Genomic DNA, 17,983 nt, shown 5'->3' with positions numbered 1-17,983 from the left:
CAGGCATATTTTAACGTATAATATTGCTATCTTCTGGACTTCAAAAACTTCGTTTCACACTAAAGCGCAAAATCAAAGAAGAAAAAAGTGGTATTTTGCCTTTCTTGTCTCTACAATTATAGATAAGTTGAAGTTGAAGTTTATTGTGCAGTTTTCACATTTACAAAATACAAACAGCAGTGGCTGGGTCCTTAGCCTCAGGCTAGTTATGGACCCATTCAAAACATAAAAATTGACATAGGGGAGTACCAACACGCGTACAACAATTCAAGAAAAAGGTAAAAAGAAAAGACCGCTTGCGAACAGCACAGCACACAAAATAAAGAAAACCAAAAAAATTAGGAATCACGAGTTACAGACGTACGATACAACAAAACACTTGATAAAAATATTCACAGAGAAAAAAAAACAGGAAATACAGGGAATATTACAAGAGTATTGTAATACATAACAATGATCAGCTTGCCGTACCAAAAACAGGAGTGTGATTTTAGGACAAGGAAGATAAAAAATAGGCCTTCAAATACGTCGTGACATTATGAGCACGTTGATTTAAGCACAGGATGACTGTACAAGGGAGCTCGTTCCAAATCTTCACACCAGCATACTGCAATCGCCGCTGGCCGTATACATTGTGTATAGGTGGTATTAAATATTTGCCTTGGGAGGCAGAACGACTAGTTATGTTAGATTTCCTAAGCATTGTCGCTGGTAAAGGCAAGTTGTTATGAATGATGTTGTGCAATAAAATGACTGACCGGTAATCACGCAGCAATATCACCGGCATTATTTTACTGTGAATAAACAATGGTTTTGACGGTGAGCAACGTGCTACGGAATTAATTATCCGCAACGCTCTTTTTTGGAGGCGGACAATTGGTGAAATATACGTGCTGTAAGTGAATCCCCATGCTTCAATGCAGTATGACAAGTGTGAGTGAAATATAGAAACATATACAGTGCGCATTGTTTGAAAATCGAAATGGCATCGACTTTTGGCAAGAATGAAACAAGCATCAGACAGTTTTTTTCTAAGATTGTCTATGTGTGGCCTCCAATTAAACGGTTCGTCGAGAATCACACCCAAGTAGGAGATCGTCTCAGCGCGACCAATCTCGGTGTCACGTATGCGTACTGTGATTGGTATAGTAATGTGGGCTTTATATGGGGACCTGAACAAAATATATTTAGTTTTAGAGGTGTTCAGTGGAAGTTTATTAGAAACAAACCATTTGTGAACATTTTCTAGTTCGTTGTTGACAATGCACTCGACATCCAACAACGATTTCGATCTTACTAATAGTGCAGTGTCATCGGCGTACATAACAGCCTGGGCACTCCGTAGACAATCAGGCAGGTCGTTTATGTACAGTGCAAATAGTAAGGGACCTAATACTGACCCCTGGGGTACTCCCATGTTTATTTGTTTTAAGCTAGAGGTATGTTGGTCGATATTTACAGCTTGTTGGCGACTGCTGAGGTAACTTTTAAAGAACTCGAGAGCAACACCCCTAAAGCCATATCGTTGTAGCTTGCTTAGTAAAATGTCGTGGTCAACGGTATCAAATGCTTTTTTGATGTCCAAATAACCCGGAGGAAGTATGGAAACTCGTCAAATAAAACAACGAAGGTGACGTTGGCGTCCCTCCTTTAACCCATCGCAGTGCAGTTGTTACTAATCAAAGAGATAAATTATTTTAAGAACACTTCGTTTCTGTGTATTCCTCCCCGGTACCCCAACCTCTTCCGCTCTTCTTCAGCAACATACATGATGTTATGCCGAATAGTGTTATTATCTACTTTGGAATATAAAACTTTCTCAAAAAAATAAAGCTAAACTCGGCACTGGAACCAGATAAAATACCTAATTTTCTTTTAAAATCTTGCGCACATATCATTTCTAGGTATTCATAAGTACTCTATCAAAAACATCTCGTAACCTCAAATCACCGGATGATTGCAGAATGGGTACAGTGTTCCGTTTCATAAAATTGGACCTCGTAACATGTACCAAATTATAAATCTTTATCTTTAACACCCGTGTGTTTTTAAACTCTGCAACACTTCATTTACAATACTATTAACCAGCCTCAAATTAGCAATTTCTTTGTTCGTTATCCACATGGGTTTACATCTACTCATTCATGCGTAACTCAGCTTACAGAAGTTATTCACGATATCTTTACATAATTTGACAAAGCTTTTAAAACAGACTGCGCACAATGACACCCCCAGAAATCATTTGACAAAGTGTTCCAGCATCGCTTACTTCATAAGATAGTCCTTATTTGTTTCCCGGATAACATTCTCTGTTGGCTGAAAAAATATTTGACTGGAAGTTCACGGAAAGTCGTTAATAATGACGCGGACTCGCAATATGCGTTTTTATCTTCTGTGGTAGCGCATGGTTCTGTTATAGTCCTTTTTTATTTCTTATTAATATAAACGACGTTGCCACAGCAATTTACTTAAAAAATAACGCTGTATGGCGATGACTGCGATCTTTACGAGAAACTAGTAATGATTTTGAGTCAGTAGCCCTTCATACGGAACTTAACATAATTTCCTCCTGGGGCGAAAGGTTTCTAATGTCCCTGAACTTGTCAAAATGCAAGGTGGTTTATTTTACCAGTAAACGTCAACGAGTACGTACACGGTTTTGTTTGAATGGCTCCCCATTATCGGAAGCAGACGAAACTAATTGCTTAGGTGTTACGCTTCCTGCGGATATGACACGGAATCATCCCGTACAAAGCATCACTTTAAAATCAGGGTGATTACTTAACTTCATTAAAGAGGAAGATCAAACACGCACCACTCGACGTCTAACAAACACCTAACCTAAGCAGCATTCGCCCAACTCTTGAATACGCGTCGGTAGTATCATACCCACACAAGCAATTTCTTACTGACATTTCAGAAACGATACGGGATCGTGCTGACCGATTCATAACCGGTCTTTACTCACCCTTAAGGAGTGTCACATAGTTAGAACGCCAACTACGCCTCGAAGATCTTTCGCTACACCGAGTTGCTTTCCGTGTCAATTTCCTGCAAGCTACGTTTTTATTCGCGCACCACTAAACAAAGAAGTAATTCAATTTCAAGATTCGTTTCACTCAACAAAGAGCTCATTCAGTCTCAAGATTTTAAAGCGCCGTCAAAAAAACCAAAGGGTTGCGCTGATAATGAGCCGGACTGAATGCCTAACACAACGGCAAACACGAAGGGATACAACGAAAACGTGCATAACGCTACTTCTGGAAGCTCGGGTGGATTGAAACGTCGCGGTGGCGCCACAATAGAGTTTTAGAATAACGTACGCCGCCGTACGCAAACAGCTAGCGAACGCTACTTCATTGCGTCATTCGCACTGCACACGCGCCGTACGCTAAGCCACTTCTGCGTTTAGCGGACGGTAGACGAGCGGACGTTATTTCAGCAAAATAGCGTGTGTACGCGAGGCCGCTTGCATTTCCTACATGGCGGCAAGTAGCGCAACAACCATCCACGGTTCCGCTTTTCAGTGGACAGTAATTTGCTTCCGATGGACCAAGTTCTTAGCTCCCGTGTTCTTAAATACGCCGAGTGGCTAGGACGTCGCCCTCTCGCAGCTCTGTATCGTCGTGACATCGCTGATTTCCCGAACGAAGCTACGTAGGCAAGTGGCCGCAGCTTCGTGTGCGTGCGTGCCCGTGCGTGCGCGCGCGCGTGTGTGTGTGTGCGTGTGTGTGCGTGTGTGTGTGTGTGTGCGCGCGTGCGTGGGTGAGTGCGAGTGCGAGTGCGAGTGCGAGTGCGAGTGCGAGTGCGAGTGCGAGTGCGAGTGCGAGTGCGAGTGCGAGTGCGAGTGCGAGTGCGAGTGCGAGTGCGAGTGCGAGTGCGAGTGCGAGTGCGAGTGCGAGTGCGAGTGCGAGTGCGAGTGCGAGTGCGAGTGCGAGTGCGAGTGCGAGTGCGAGTGCGAGTGTGTGTGTGTGTGTGTGTGTGTGTGTGTGTGTGTGTGTGTGTGTGTGTGTGTGTGTGTGTGTGTGTGTGTGTGTGTGTGTGTGTGTGTGTGTGTGTGTGTGTGTGTGTGTGTGTGTGTGTGTGTGTGTGTGTGTGTGTGTGTGTGTGTGTGTGTGTGTGTGTGTGTGTGTGTGTGTGTGTGTGTGTGTGTGTGTGTGTGTGTGTGTGTGTGTGTGTGTGTGTGTGTGTGTGTGTGTGTGTGTGTGTGTGTGTGTGTGTGTGTGTGTGTGTGTGTGTGTGTGTGTGTGTGTGTGTGTGTGTGTGTGTGTGTGTGTGTGTGTGTGTGTGTGTGTGTGTGTGTGTGTGTGTGTGTGTGTGTGTGTGTGTGTGTGTGTGTGTGTGTGTGTGTGTGTGTGTGTGTGTGTGTGTGTGTGTGTGTGTGTGTGTGTGTGTGTGTGTGTGTGTGTGTGTGTGTGTGTGTGTGTGTGTGTGTGTGTGTGTGTGTGTGTGTGTGTGTGTGTGTGTGTGTGTGTGTGTGTGTGTGTGTGTGTGTGTGTGTGTGTGTGTGTGTGTGTGTGTGTGTGTGTGTGTGTGTGTGTGTGTGTGTGTGTGTGTGTGTGTGTGTGTGTGTGTGTGTGTGTGTGTGTGTGTGTGTGTGTGTGTGTGTGTGTGTGTGTGTGTGTGTGTGTGTGTGTGTGTGTGTGTGTGTGTGTGTGTGTGTGTGTGTGTGTGTGTGTGTGTGTGTGTGTGTGTGTGTGTGTGTGTGTGTGTGTGTGTGTGTGTGTGTGTGTGTGTGTGTGTGTGTGTGTGTGTGTGTGTGTGTGTGTGTGTGTGTGTGTGTGTGTGTGTGTGTGTGTGTGTGTGTGTGTGTGTGTGTGTGTGTGTGTGTGTGTGTGTGTGTGTGTGTGTGTGTGTGTGTGTGTGTGTGTGTGTGTGTGTGTGTGTGTGTGTGTGTGTGTGTGTGTGTGTGTGTGTGTGTGTGTGTGTGTGTGTGTGTGTGTGTGTGTGTGTGTGTGTGTGTGTGTGTGTGTGTGTGTGTGTGTGTGTGTGTGTGTGTGTGTGTGTGTGTGTGTGTGTGTGTGTGTGTGTGTGTGTGTGTGTGTGTGTGTGTGTGTGTGTGTGTGTGTGTGTGTGTGTGTGTGTGTGTGTGTGTGTGTGTGTGTGTGTGTGTGTGTGTGTGTGTGTGTGTGTGTGTGTGTGTGTGTGTGTGTGTGTGTGTGTGTGTGTGTGTGTGTGTGTGTGTGTGTGAGTGTGTGAGTGTGTGAGTGTGTGAGTGTGAGTGAGTGAGTGAGTGAGTGAGACAGGCAACCGATCACCTATCAATCGCCGTTCACACTTGCAACGCATGTTGTGCGTCGTGACGTTGTGTTCGTTCGAAAGGCATCTCTGGATTGTTTTGAAGTTGAATAAAATCTATGCGTCAAACCCGGGCATTCGGTTCAGGGCGTTCCGTGCGATTGCACGAAAGAAGTGCAACGGGGCTTCAACGCTTTCTTTATGCAACGTACACAGGTGAGATAATTTTCAGGTCGTGTTATGGGCGTGTTGCATTCAGTACTAACGGGAAAGCGTTTGTTTACACTTGTTTGGATAGTCGTGAAATGTCCAAGCACTCCGGCACTCCGTTGACAGATCAGCCGGCGAGCCATTTCGCAAAACATTCGACAGATGGCGCGGTAAGCATTGGCGTACCGCTACGCAAAACTGATGAGACGCTCTACTAAATTTCCTCTCGCAGTGTTTACGTAGCGTGACGCAACGATTTAGCGTTACCGTACGCAAAGGCAACAATCGCTGTACTAAAACTCCCTAATTCTGTCCACCTGTAATAAATAACTCAATGTCAAGTCTTACAGTCTGTTAACGAGGCCCTACGGGTGGCAACCAGTGTGGCACCCTGGTGCAAATGCGTCCTAGGGGCGCCAAGATGCCCTAGCTATTCTTATTGCCTTACTAGGATTGCTTGCTCCTTGAAACGTCTGTGCATTCGATGCAAGTGAAATTCCCCTTTCAAACATATTACGATTTTACCAGCAAAGCTGTTTAAGCTTCTTGCTCCTCCCTCACGTGTTATTAGACAAAAATACCAAGAAAAAATACCGACTGCACGTCAGCGGGCGCCTTATGCAGAGCCCGCGGCGGCGGCCAGCTCGACGTTCGAGAACACTCTGCCCAGCATTCGTGTCGTCATCTGTCGCGTGCTGTTCTCTTCGCCAGTTCACGTGCGTTCGTGCCTGAAGTGGGGAGCACAGACGCCACGTTTGTGCCACAGACGCCGAGTTCGCGAAGCCGGTTGCAACGGGTTGTAGCACATGCTATCATGGTCCCCTTTGGCACAAATGTGCAAGCCTACAGAAAGAACGATCCTGGTCTGCCAGTCATAAAGAACTGTCAGCGGGAAGTGTGGAAATACACGGAGGGCGAGCAGCTTTCCGACGAAGGGAGAGGGGCCGCCAGCTCTGCTGTTTTTTTCACCCTTTCAGCACTAGTGCAAGTTGCGCACATTTTTTTTAACAGCCAAGCTGTTTAGCAATTCGTCGACTCCTGCATTTCACATAAGGCTCAGTATAACAGTATAAAAAATCACCGGCACCGGCAGATTCGAACCCGTGTCACGGAGATAAACGGAGTTAGATTCAGTCGTCTCTGCCCCACTCGGCTAAGACCCGAGGGCGAACGGCTTAATCACCCGGTTATGACTGAAAGGAGAGGAAGCACGCTTAGTAATCGAACAGAACACATGATAGGGTACACGCTGGACCTGCGGGCGCCTAGTTTATGTGTGTGCGTTCCATTCATTCGCTCTGCTTCTTAGATTTGCTTCTTCGCCGTTATAACCACAAAAAGAGAGTAAAGGCTGTTGCGGCGGCAAAGAAGAATCCAATAGGCTGCAATCGTGGACTTACACAGTCGTGATGGTCATGAAAGTGGCGTGCAGCTTGGTTAACTTCAAGACTTACGCGTTAGTGTGAGTTTCCTTCATTTTTTATACCACCATACAACCATGGCGGCTCTATGTAAAGGATGTCCAGACTGCCGTATTCGCCTCTCCACCGCGGACGGTGTCAGTTTCCATTTCAGCCACAGCGTCGGCCGTGGCGGTGATCACGGGTTGAAGAACCGCGGGTGCTGAAGGCTGCGGAAGCAGCTTTTATCCGCTGTGATGTACCCGCGTAGGCGAACGGCCATAGTTGGTACCATCGTTATCTTTAACATAAAGCGATGATTTCTGAGCGTCACCGTGAAATCGGTATTTCACAAGTAGACACAGCACTGCGTTTCTTTTCGCTGAGCGCGGCTTGGCAGCGTGCGGTGCTTTGAAAACTACCCTCACTGAGCGGTTCTTATCTTCAACGTTTTTCAATGACTATGCGTGTGACGTTAGGCACGTCAGAGTGTTATGTTCAGTAAAACTCTGACGAACCGTTTCTATTGGTGTTTCACACAGAGTGTGATCATCCAAAAATGAACAGGGAAGACATCATCCTCTTTGTTGTTTGCGGGGTGCAAAAATCACACAACGTTACATTCTGTGGCCTATCGCCCACTTGTTACTCCACCTTTTACAACTGGGAATGGAGGTTTCCCATTCTGCGTTTAATCTCGCCTTTCGAAATTCTGCTAACTACCTTGGAATTCTTTCATTGTAATATCTCTGGTTTACTACCCGAAATTAACACGCAAGGAATTCATTTGAATTAAATGGCTGCAAAAATAATGGCTAGAATTCTGTACCATTCAAAACGATCCCCCTTGTTGCTAAAAAATTAAGATAAGGTAAAGCCTCTTCGGAGGCCCGGAGGCCTGCGAACGGCTTCTTTATCGCGTGGCTGATTGTCTTATACCGGCCGCACTTCTGAGTAAAAAATATAAGGTTTTTTTTTTGCTTTATTAAATAAAATACTAGCTAGAAAAAATTTAGAATAACAAACTAACTACAACAACAGTATGGTTGCTAATACATGTTTTGAAAGTCAGGCAGGCACACGGACGCCTCAAGAATATGCAACCAGTCTGGCGACTGCCATTGCGCCGCATAGACACTCTACGCAAGCGCACATGGTTCGCAAAAATGGGGCTTAGTTTCACGAGGCTCCTTCGTGTTGTGGTCAACCACGCGACACTTCCATAGACTAAACAATGCGATCAGCACAAAAACGCCGTAAGGCACGGAACAGTCCTTCATCACTGGCAAGAATCGTATACTGTAGGGGGTGATGTCTATGTCCTTTTTAAGACCCCACTGCAGAACATCTCATATGAACACACCATCCCGACATAAAGCAAAGCAGCGATCGATTGTCTCAGGCTGGTTACACAAGCGACAGTTGACAGACCAAGTCACATATACACCTTTACTATTGAGCCATGTTTTAACAGGCAACGCGGATGTATGCAACTTACAAAAGAACGTTTTTTGCAGCCGCCTCGATGCACATTTTCTTTACTCGCTTCAACACACTATTATCTAAAATCATCAGATTTGGTTGGCGGTAAATGGGCACCGGAAACAAACTTTCAATTAAAACGCCCACCAATTCCTTCCAGGAGAGACCGTGCAGGTACTCGAGAGAAAAACGCACAATGAGAAACTTGAAAGTGTCAGCATCATCTTCAAGAAAACCCCGAGGAGGCTTTGAATTTGCGGGGTTGGTAGGAGCCCATAAAAAAGGCAAAAGATCTCTCAATTTATGCTAAATAAAAACCTTTAAAATGAGATGATCATCCTTGTGAAAAAAAGAAGAACGGTGATACGAGCTGATGTACAAACAAATGCACCAATCCTGCTCCGCCAGACCATAACGAGAGGAGAAGGTCATCGCAGCGCATGGGTTTCGACTTGGACCACCATACGAAGGTAGCCAACACCCAATAAAATGTTTGAACCGTATTTCATGCATAGCTAAGGCCCTGCAGAACATAAACAAGTCTGCAAACAAGAAATACATTACCCACTTCTGTCCGCACAAATATAGACAGCTCGCGCCCCATCTGTGCCTTCGTTTTACCCTTCACAACAGGAAGAGTAGACGACCAATGAGGTCCACTATTTTGAATGTCATGTAGAGGAACCCCAAGGTACTGTATTGTATCAGAGTCCCATGCTATGCGTCCATATTGACGCGGCTGCGTACCCCGCCACCAGCCCTTCCAAACACCTCTTGATTTTTCGAGGTTCACCTTAGCTCCACATCCTTCGCAAAACTGCCGTGTCAGCCTCATTACCTCCAAAGCACTTTTCTTGTCAGTACCAAAAAAGGCAAGGTCATCTGCAGAGGCGAAAACTTTGACGTAAACGTCAAATGAAAGTTTCCTTGTAGTACAGCTATAAATCACTTCCCCATACGGTTCACCAGTTGGGCCTTAGAAGCTGAAAACTTTCCGGGAAGGAAGAGGAGGGAGAACAGGAGAGGCGGGGTAGGGTGAGGAGGCGGGAAAACACTTTTGTTAGTGGGTGGTTAGTAGGTATGATCACAAGGAGTCTTTTATGACATCTTCTTTATGTTCACCAGAGAGCTGCTGAATACCAGTCCAGTTTTCAAGCAGTGACTTCAGTAGCATTGTATGAATACCTCTCTCTTTCTCGTCTTGGTCGTCATCCGTGTAAGAAGGTAACTCCAGGAAGGTGACTCCGAACGAGGCTTAAATTTGTTCATCTTGTCTGCTCCGCAGCCTGTGAAGAAACTTTGGGCGATGTTTTCGGCCGCACTGTATGATGCCCTGAAGAATAACTGCGTGCTCCAACACCTTGTGATCAGTGCTTCCGTTTGGAATCACCCAGTCTAAACTCTTCGAACGTGGGCTAGAATGTACCGGTGAAGCGATTTATAAACGCTCGATTGTAGAGCTTATATAATTTATAATATCCATTTCTGCGCGTAGGTTTATAAATATTGTATGCCATAAGTAAATGAATTTAAGCGGAGCAGTGACTTTATTCATTTGAAAACTTGAGTGATTCCCAAAATTAGTGGCACTCCAATTAGGTGTGCCACCACCAAACCCACAGAAACGCCCGTACGAACTATACACGGCATTTGTTCAAGGCTTCATAATGGAAAAAAATATTACATTCACTGAACGATAATCAACGGTTACAATAAGATAATTCATTCATTTGGGCAAAACGGTACGGGATTTTTATTTTTTTCAGTTGAAAAGGTAGCGCCTGCCCGTTTTTCGCTACGACTGCATTGCGTTCAAACTGGCGCAAAACTGAACCAGAATTGTACTCAAAAATCCATTTTGATTCGCCGCCCACCTAAGTGGATGATCACGCCGGTGTATTCTGTAAGACACGGTTTTCTAAAATATAGACCAAATGATGTTTCGTGCAAATAGACTAACAAACGTTTTTACGGGCACCGAAGGCGCGAATGATCAGTCAAGTTTTCGTAGATCATCAAAAACACCTCTCTTTCCCCATACTTTTCTTCGGTGTAGTGGAATAAAGAGACAACTCTGAGAGTTTTCGGTATGCAGACTCAAATACCGGCATAAAGATGTCGCCCTTCGATAACAACGCGTGAAGATACCCTTGGCTTGAGGCCACCCACTACTATTGTTCGATTGATTGATTGTTGGGTTTAACATGCTGACAGAACGCAGGCGATGAGGCGCGCCGTAGTGTAGGGCTCCAGATTAATTTTGACCACCTGGGGATCTAACCCACGGGCGCTTTGCTTTTCGCCTCCATCAGAAAAGCGGCCACCGCGGCCGGTAATAGAGCCCGCGTCCACGTGCTCAGCAGCCTAACGCGTCAGCAACTGAACCACCGCGGCGGGTCGGTTCGATTTCTAGCAAGTTTGAAAAGTAGTTTTGCTGCAGAAGATTTCGCCTAAAACACTTCTAGATAGTTTTTGTAACTTATGCTGGTCTAGTACCCTATAGATCGTTTAGGGCTCACCTGCCCACTTTTCCTCGAGCGTACCTGGCGCCCTACACCATGTTGAGACTTTCGCGTCCGTGCCTTTCAGGCGGGAAGCAGCTTAGGGGCTCGGGCTGTAGTCATCTCCTGTCGCCGTCGTTGTTTTGTGTAGCCACGGCACTAAAACACCGGGACACTCGTTTTTCAACGCCTCGCGCAAGAACTTAACGCGTACTAAAAAACTGAGTGCGACACTTGTTTTCAAACGCCTCGCGCTAGGACGCTTTGGGCTTAAAAGACACGAGACTTTTACAGCGTAGCTGCATACTTCTACCCCCCAACGCTTTCATCTCGGTGTAGAAAAAACGCCAAGGCTGGTTCGCCCGTCCCCAGGTTTCACATTAGTAAAGATGCACCGGTTTTTTTTTTTTCAATCTATACACGGGGCGATCAACCCATAGTTTTCTGTCACGTTGACAACTCGCATCAGCACAGTCACCACTGATAATGGCTCTGTATTATGGGCGTGGCTCGGCTAACCTCGCGGTTACGATTAAGTGCATTCTCTATCTCTCCCTTTTTTCTCTCCTTATGCTAGTGGGCGTAGTCAAATAGGTGTGATTTTGTGTTAGAAAACAGTTATAAAACATCCCGGGCCATCTCCACTAAGGTGAAACCTGGGGAGGGGAGAAGCGTGCAGTGTATAAGCGTATTCTTGGCGCCTGGGCGTTTTTGCCAAGAGATGAAACCGGGGGGGGGGGGGCGGCAAAGGGGGTAAAAGTATGCCCCTTTGCCGTAATAGTCTCTTCTCGTTGAAGCACGAAGCTCTCTAGCGCGATGCGTAACCGAGTGTCCCGGTTTTTTTTTAGTACACGTTACCGAGCGCTCCACCGCGAGGCGTAAACGAGTTTCTAGGTGTTTGAGTACCGTGACTACATGAGACGACAATTACGACGACGACGACGACCCGAGATGCCAACAGCCCGAGCCCATAAGGGTCTTCGCCCCTAAAAGGCGTACGTTGTTCCATTCCAGCGCGCGACAACGTGGCTGAATAGGTGGTCGCTATTTTCCTGCCACTGATAACGCCCTTCACAACAACTTCAGTGACGCACAGCGCTGCAGACGCGGAACGAAGGCTGCCTCGAAGAGCGCGGAAAAAGAGACATCCTTTATCGGGTTATGCACACGACCCGCTTGTGAACACTCCCCTGTAAGAAAGAGATAAGCCCAGAATGCCTCCGCCTGGCGTGCAAGATGGGTGAGCAGCAACGAGACAGAGGCCCTCGGTTTGTTCTTTCGCTTGATTCTCTATGCTTCGTAGTAGCACTTCTCAAAGCGTTCAACGGGATCGTTCTGGAATACCTAGGCGAACAACAGACAAACTTTAACGGCTTAAACTAGCGCGCAGGATATTGAGGCTGCCTTGTCTTGTTGAATGGTTTGTAGCGCCTTGCAATGCAGCGGAAGACATCAACCGTGTGATTTTTAAAGAAACTTGGTTGGAATGCCATAGATACTTAATTAAAAACGTTTGCACGGCTGTACGTGTGATCTGCAGAGAAAATCAACATTGGCGCATGAAGCGATAACGCATTGCTCTAAAGTTCCCTAATCTGCAATAAACATTCTGGCTTAGCCTTAAGCTACACATTGCTTTAAGGATCAAGCTGTACAATCAAATGCGACAACATTCCATTTCAAAAGGACCAGGAGTTATGTTTCGCATCTGTCTTGCTAGTTTCCGGGAAAACGTATACCGAAGTGCCGCTTCGACAGCTGCTCGCCCAACCCGTGTCATACTGCTTACTAAGACCGGTAAAGGTGGGGGGTTCTGTTTGGTGTTCCGATAGATGTTCTGTTTCTCGCAGCTTCGCCACGACGAATTCTGTGGTTGTTTTGGTATACTCAAGGCAAGCGTGGAGCAGGTTGACGGGTTTTTGCAGCTTCGGAAAATAGAGGCGTAGGTCGCCTCAGGCTGTGTATTTGTTCTGGTTGATGTATTGTGTAGCATCCGAGGAGTTGGTTTGGTTGTGGGTAAGACTGGTCAAATATTATAGCAAATAAGTTTTGCTGATATTTGTGCTCGCGCAGCTATTTTGGCAACCATATTTATCCGAACATAATCGGAAACATGACCCTTCGACACGTTAAGCTTGTACTGATTGATTGATATCGAGTTTAACGCGCCCACGCTGCGCAGGCGATTAATCGCGCCGTAGTGGAAGGCTCATGATTAATTTTTACCATTCGGATATTTTTAACGCGCCAAAATCTCGAAAACAACGGCGTTTGTGCTTTTCGCCTCCATCAGAAAAGCGGCCGCCGCTGCAGGGAATCGATCCCACGTCCTTGGGCTACGTTAAGCTTGTAGGGCGTACCTTTGACAGAGTAATTGCGGCAGAACAACAGGCTTAATAATTAAACATTGCTGAAAACATGCACTTTAGGTTTTACCAACCAGTATTCTTAATAGAATAGCCCGACAAACCACTTTGCTGATGCCACCGACAAAGCAAGTTTTGCGACGGCGACAAGAGTGATACCAGGGACGATAGCAACTTAGATACGTCAGCTTTTCTGCCGGCACTACCGAATGGATTATCAATTTTCATTTCCCTGTTCGGTGGAAACTCACGCTTTCGGGGAAACAAATATTGGAGGAGGGTGGTACCAGCAAAATAGCACCGTTCAACGTCCAACGTGGCCTATATCTTAATAAAAGTAACCTTCATATGTCGGTAAAATGGATCAAAAGCTAATTGAAACGTGCCTCATGCAATATTTCGACAAATTCAATCTTCTCTCTCCTGATCAGTTTCGTTCAAGATTTTTGACAGAACTTTCCCTAAATTCTTTTACGGATACCCCAAAACGCGCTATACATATGGGTCATATTGCGGGGACTATCTTTGCAGATTTTACGAAAGCATTCCATACGATAAATCATACCATTCTTCTTCACAAGCTTGATGTAATTGTAATTAGGGTCCTCCTCTGTCTTTAATCCGCAATTACTTAACAAAGAGGTCCCACGTTGTAGCAATTAACGGTTGCCTTTCACAACATAAAATATTAATTAAATGTGGTCCACAAGGTTCTATTCTAGGCCAACTAATATTTTAGTATATATAATGATCCTCCGAATCGTCTTAAGTTTGCAAATAGCGTATTATGTGCTAATAATACTACTTTATTTAGTACAGACATGTCTAACTGAAGTATTATATTTGTTGAGCTCATACCTAGATAATCTGATGTCATGATGCAAACTTAACTATATATCCACCCAGCGAAAACCCATTTGATGCTTTTGCAAAACGTTGTCATTCACACATCACCTACAGTCCTCTTCCTGGTTGTACTGATAGACACTTATCTCAAATTGCACCAACATATTAATACCATATCAAAAAATGGTTTTTTGGTTACCAGAAATAATAAAAACAATACCGTACTTTCCGCGCCACATTATATTGTCTTGATATTACTCATTCATACATAGCCACCTATATTATTGTCTTTCATCATGCGGAAATACTTACGTAACCCACAAGTCCAATTTACAGCCTCCACACAGACAAGCAGTAAAATTAATTACCTTTAAAAGTGATTTTCAGACGCACATGCAATTTTCTGGACTCTCAATGTACTGTTATTGCATCCCGTTTATCAGCAAAAGCTGACAACAATTATTTACCACGTAGTTAACAAAATATCCCTTGGTACCCTAAAAGACGCTAACCTGCTTAACCTCAATCAACACATGATTATCTGAAAACAATTTGCTATTGCCCAAGGCTAAGAATAACTATAGAAAATGTACTGCGTATTTTATGGACATTGTGTTCTGGAGTCAATTATGTACTAACACTGGAACTTCTATTTCATCTTATTCATTCATAAGACATGTCAAACACCACCTAGTTACCACACTTGATGATTCATCAATGGATGAACGCTGCCTAAATAAATACATCATACTTATGTTATTCTTCTGTTTTAATGGTGTAAATGTTAGCAATGTGTTTTGATTATCCTTTGCGTTGTACAATTTTTTTCCAGTATATTTATTTTGTCGATTTATTTTTTCTCTCCTTGTGTGCTCACTCATGCTGTGTAAGCATGCTTACAGACATGAATTTTTCTGATTTATTTACTCCTTATTCCTGTTACCTGCAAAATGGTACTTTTCCTCGGTTTGATGTATTAATAGGAGGTCCCCCTGTCAGTATTGTAACTTTGGGACCGCATTCGGTAATAAATGTTGCCAGTTTTGTAACTTTGGGACCTCATTCGGTATTAAATGTTGTCAGTTTTGTAACTTTGGAACCTCATTCGGTAATAAATGTTGTTTTAATGTTGTTGTTGCAATAAAATTAAAAGATGGAATGTAGATCCGGAATAAAAACACAAGTCCCGAAGAATAACCTAAAGGCTTTTCTGCAGCCTTTCGTTTCCAAATAATATATTAAAGTTAATTGCACTAACTGAAAGGAATAGTACAGTCAACCGCTTTATTGCAGTAAACACGGAAGCGCGTGCCGCTAACAGGCAGAGTGTTCTAGCGATTGGCTGGCGCACACTCGCAGTTAGTACATTTAGCGGACACGGTCCAAGATAGTGCTTGATCGTACGGCTGTCTTTTGGTGGAGTTACGTCACGATAGCTAGAAACGATTGCAGGGAATACTTCGCTGATCAGGCGATTTTTATCATGCAGCAAAAGCCAGTTAACGTTTGCAAGTGTTTGTTTCCATATGTTAGCATATTTCATTGATTCATTGATTGGTTGTAGGGTTTAACGCGCCGACGCAACGTAGGCGATGAGGCGCGCCGTAGTGGAGGGCTCCGGATTAAATTTGACCACCTGGGAATCTTTAATGTGCGCCGAAATCTCCAACACACGGGTGTTTTTGCTTTTTGCCTCCATCATAAAAGCGGCCGCCGTGGCCGGGAATCGAACCCGCGACCTTGTGCGTCGGCATAATTCCACATGCACAGACATAAAAGCAGCCATAGAAAATCATGCGATCTGCCACTTTACTTTTCAGGGAGTGCGTCCGCGAAAAGCACAAACTGCACGAGCGCGCTAGCCTCTCACCGGCGTGCACCGCAGGAACGCAGCGGCACGCGCTCCCATGTTTACTGTCATAAATCGTTTGACTGTACTTCGTATGCCCATTTATTTCAGACTCCACGGAAAGTCTGAGGTCAATGTGTAAGGCCTAGTGCCTAAAGAAGGAAATGCGATGCTGCATTAGCGCCGTCTTACAAAGCGGTGAAGTGACCTCGCACAGGTTGTCAATGTGCACTTAAAGCACAAGCTTTCTTCGTGAAACCGTTGGCGTTCTGTGCAAAAGCTCATGCATCTTCCCGTAGAGCGAGTAATTGGTCTACCGAAAAGCTATTCTAAGACCTCGGGACACAGGGCGCGTACGTGAAACCAGTCTTCCATTTTGTCATACGGTTGGCCGAACGAATAGTTCTGATAAGATATCTGGACACGGCACGTGCGTGAAACCGGTCTTCCGTTGTTGTAAACCGTTACTTGAACATCGCAAATAATGAAGTATTCTTCATGAGGCAATGCACGAACCCATCATGAAGATTGAGTGCAATATTATTTTGTTCGTTGGACTGCGGCGGTTAAAGCACAAGACGGACTAAAAAGGACGCCTACACTTGTATAGACTGCGCTGTATAACCAACTGTATAAGCAACGATGTTTAACCAACTAGCCTGCCACCAGGCGTTACTCAAGCAATATTACACCTTTATCGTGTAAACCACGTATCCGTAAACATTCAGATCATTTGTTGATGCGTTTACTTACCATGCGAAAAAATCGTTCTTTGTGTGCATATGGGGTCTTTGAAGAATTGACGATCGACTGGAGGAACTCTCAGCGATGGTTAAACACACTTTTTACAAAGTTTCTTTGACGCATTTTTGACGCAGTATGGATGTTAGGTATCTCCCGCGCTTCTGTCAACTTTGTTTCAGAAAGATGGTAAATTTGTGAAGGTTTGACTGTTGATCAGGCGCACTTTCAGCTAAGGTTGCACGCACTTTTACCTTTTGAGCTTCTCTGAAATTTCTTTAGGAAGGGATGATAAAGTGCATAGCTATCCCTTTCTTTCCAAATATTCAGGTTTCTCTTTGAATGTGTCCATTTGCTGCTTACAGCGGCTGCTACAGGGTCACGGACGATATGCCAATTCTTTCGACAATATCAGCGCGTTCACCCAAACATTTGCTTTCAAAACTTAAAAAAAAAAGTGAGAGCACATTCCCACACCTTAGGATACCCCGTACGTTTTTTCCCTAGTGCTATACAACATTGCTTGCATTTTCGAACTTTTTAGAACGTGTTCGAGTGCATCGATACAGTGTCGTTTGAAGACGAAATTCCAATCTCTGTGTTTTGCTTTCATTTGTAACTATTGGCGCAACAGTCGTTGTCGTAAACCAGTCCTTATGTTGTTCAAGCGTTTTTTATGATGCGTAAATGGCAGTTATTATGATTTAATCGGTTTTATTATCATCATTAACAACAGAATAAGTAGGTTCAGTGAAGAACAAAATCCTCTCCCGTTAACCTTCCCCTCCCCCCCTCTGTCCTGCGCTGTGCAACTCGATTCTTTGCCTCCGAATTTTCTTCTTTCCTCTTTAGAGTTAACGCCCTTCCCCTTCTACTCTTCCCTCCTCTTGGCGTCTATTCTGTCACCCTTTTGGTACCTATGGTCAGTGTTTTGTACTGCGTGGCCAGCCTTAGTCCGTATTTTTTTCTTAATTTGAACTATGATATCCTGTTCAAGCTTGTTGCGTAATCCATGTTGCTCGTTTTCTGTCCCTAAGCGTTTCTCCTATCATTATTCACTACATGGCTCGTTGGGTGGATGTAACTTTATAGTTAATTATTAGGGCGCCAGGTGTCGGCTGCGTATGTCATGTTATCACCGGCACAATACAATGATTGAAAACCTTTCTTTTTATAGATAGAGGTAGCTTACTGTTCGTGGAACTGAACAAACCTTTCCAATCAGTTTCATTGCGCTCGCTAAACAAAAAAGAAGCTGACCCTGCGCTGAAATCTGCGTGTTTTCCGTTGCAGGCGATACAATCAAAGTGCAGTGGCAGGACGATGACGCATCCATCAGCAGTGTAGCAT

General features: G+C 44.8%; 1 protein-coding gene across 1 annotated transcript in view; it reads left to right on the top strand.

The window, feature by feature from the left end:
• The first annotated feature begins 11,944 nt into the window (after window positions 1-11,944).
• Window positions 11,945-17,983, top strand: part of LOC144142794 (uncharacterized) — a 106,810-nt gene continuing 100,771 nt past the window's right edge. Inside the window, exon 1 of the mRNA XM_077674525.1 lies at window positions 11,945-12,099. Within this exon, the coding sequence (XP_077530651.1) occupies window positions 12,068-12,099 (32 nt within the window). The 5' untranslated portion in view covers window positions 11,945-12,067. The remainder of the gene's footprint in view (window positions 12,100-17,983) is intronic.

Source organism: Haemaphysalis longicornis, unplaced genomic scaffold (assembly GCF_048455015.1).
Source record: "Haemaphysalis longicornis isolate Haplotype H1 unplaced genomic scaffold, Haemaphysalis longicornis Haplotype H1 scaffold_6, whole genome shotgun sequence".
Lineage (NCBI taxonomy): Eukaryota > Metazoa > Arthropoda > Arachnida > Ixodida > Ixodidae > Haemaphysalis > Haemaphysalis longicornis.
The sequence above is the reverse complement of the archived record's forward strand: the minus strand, read 5'-3'. Positions and strand labels throughout refer to the sequence as shown.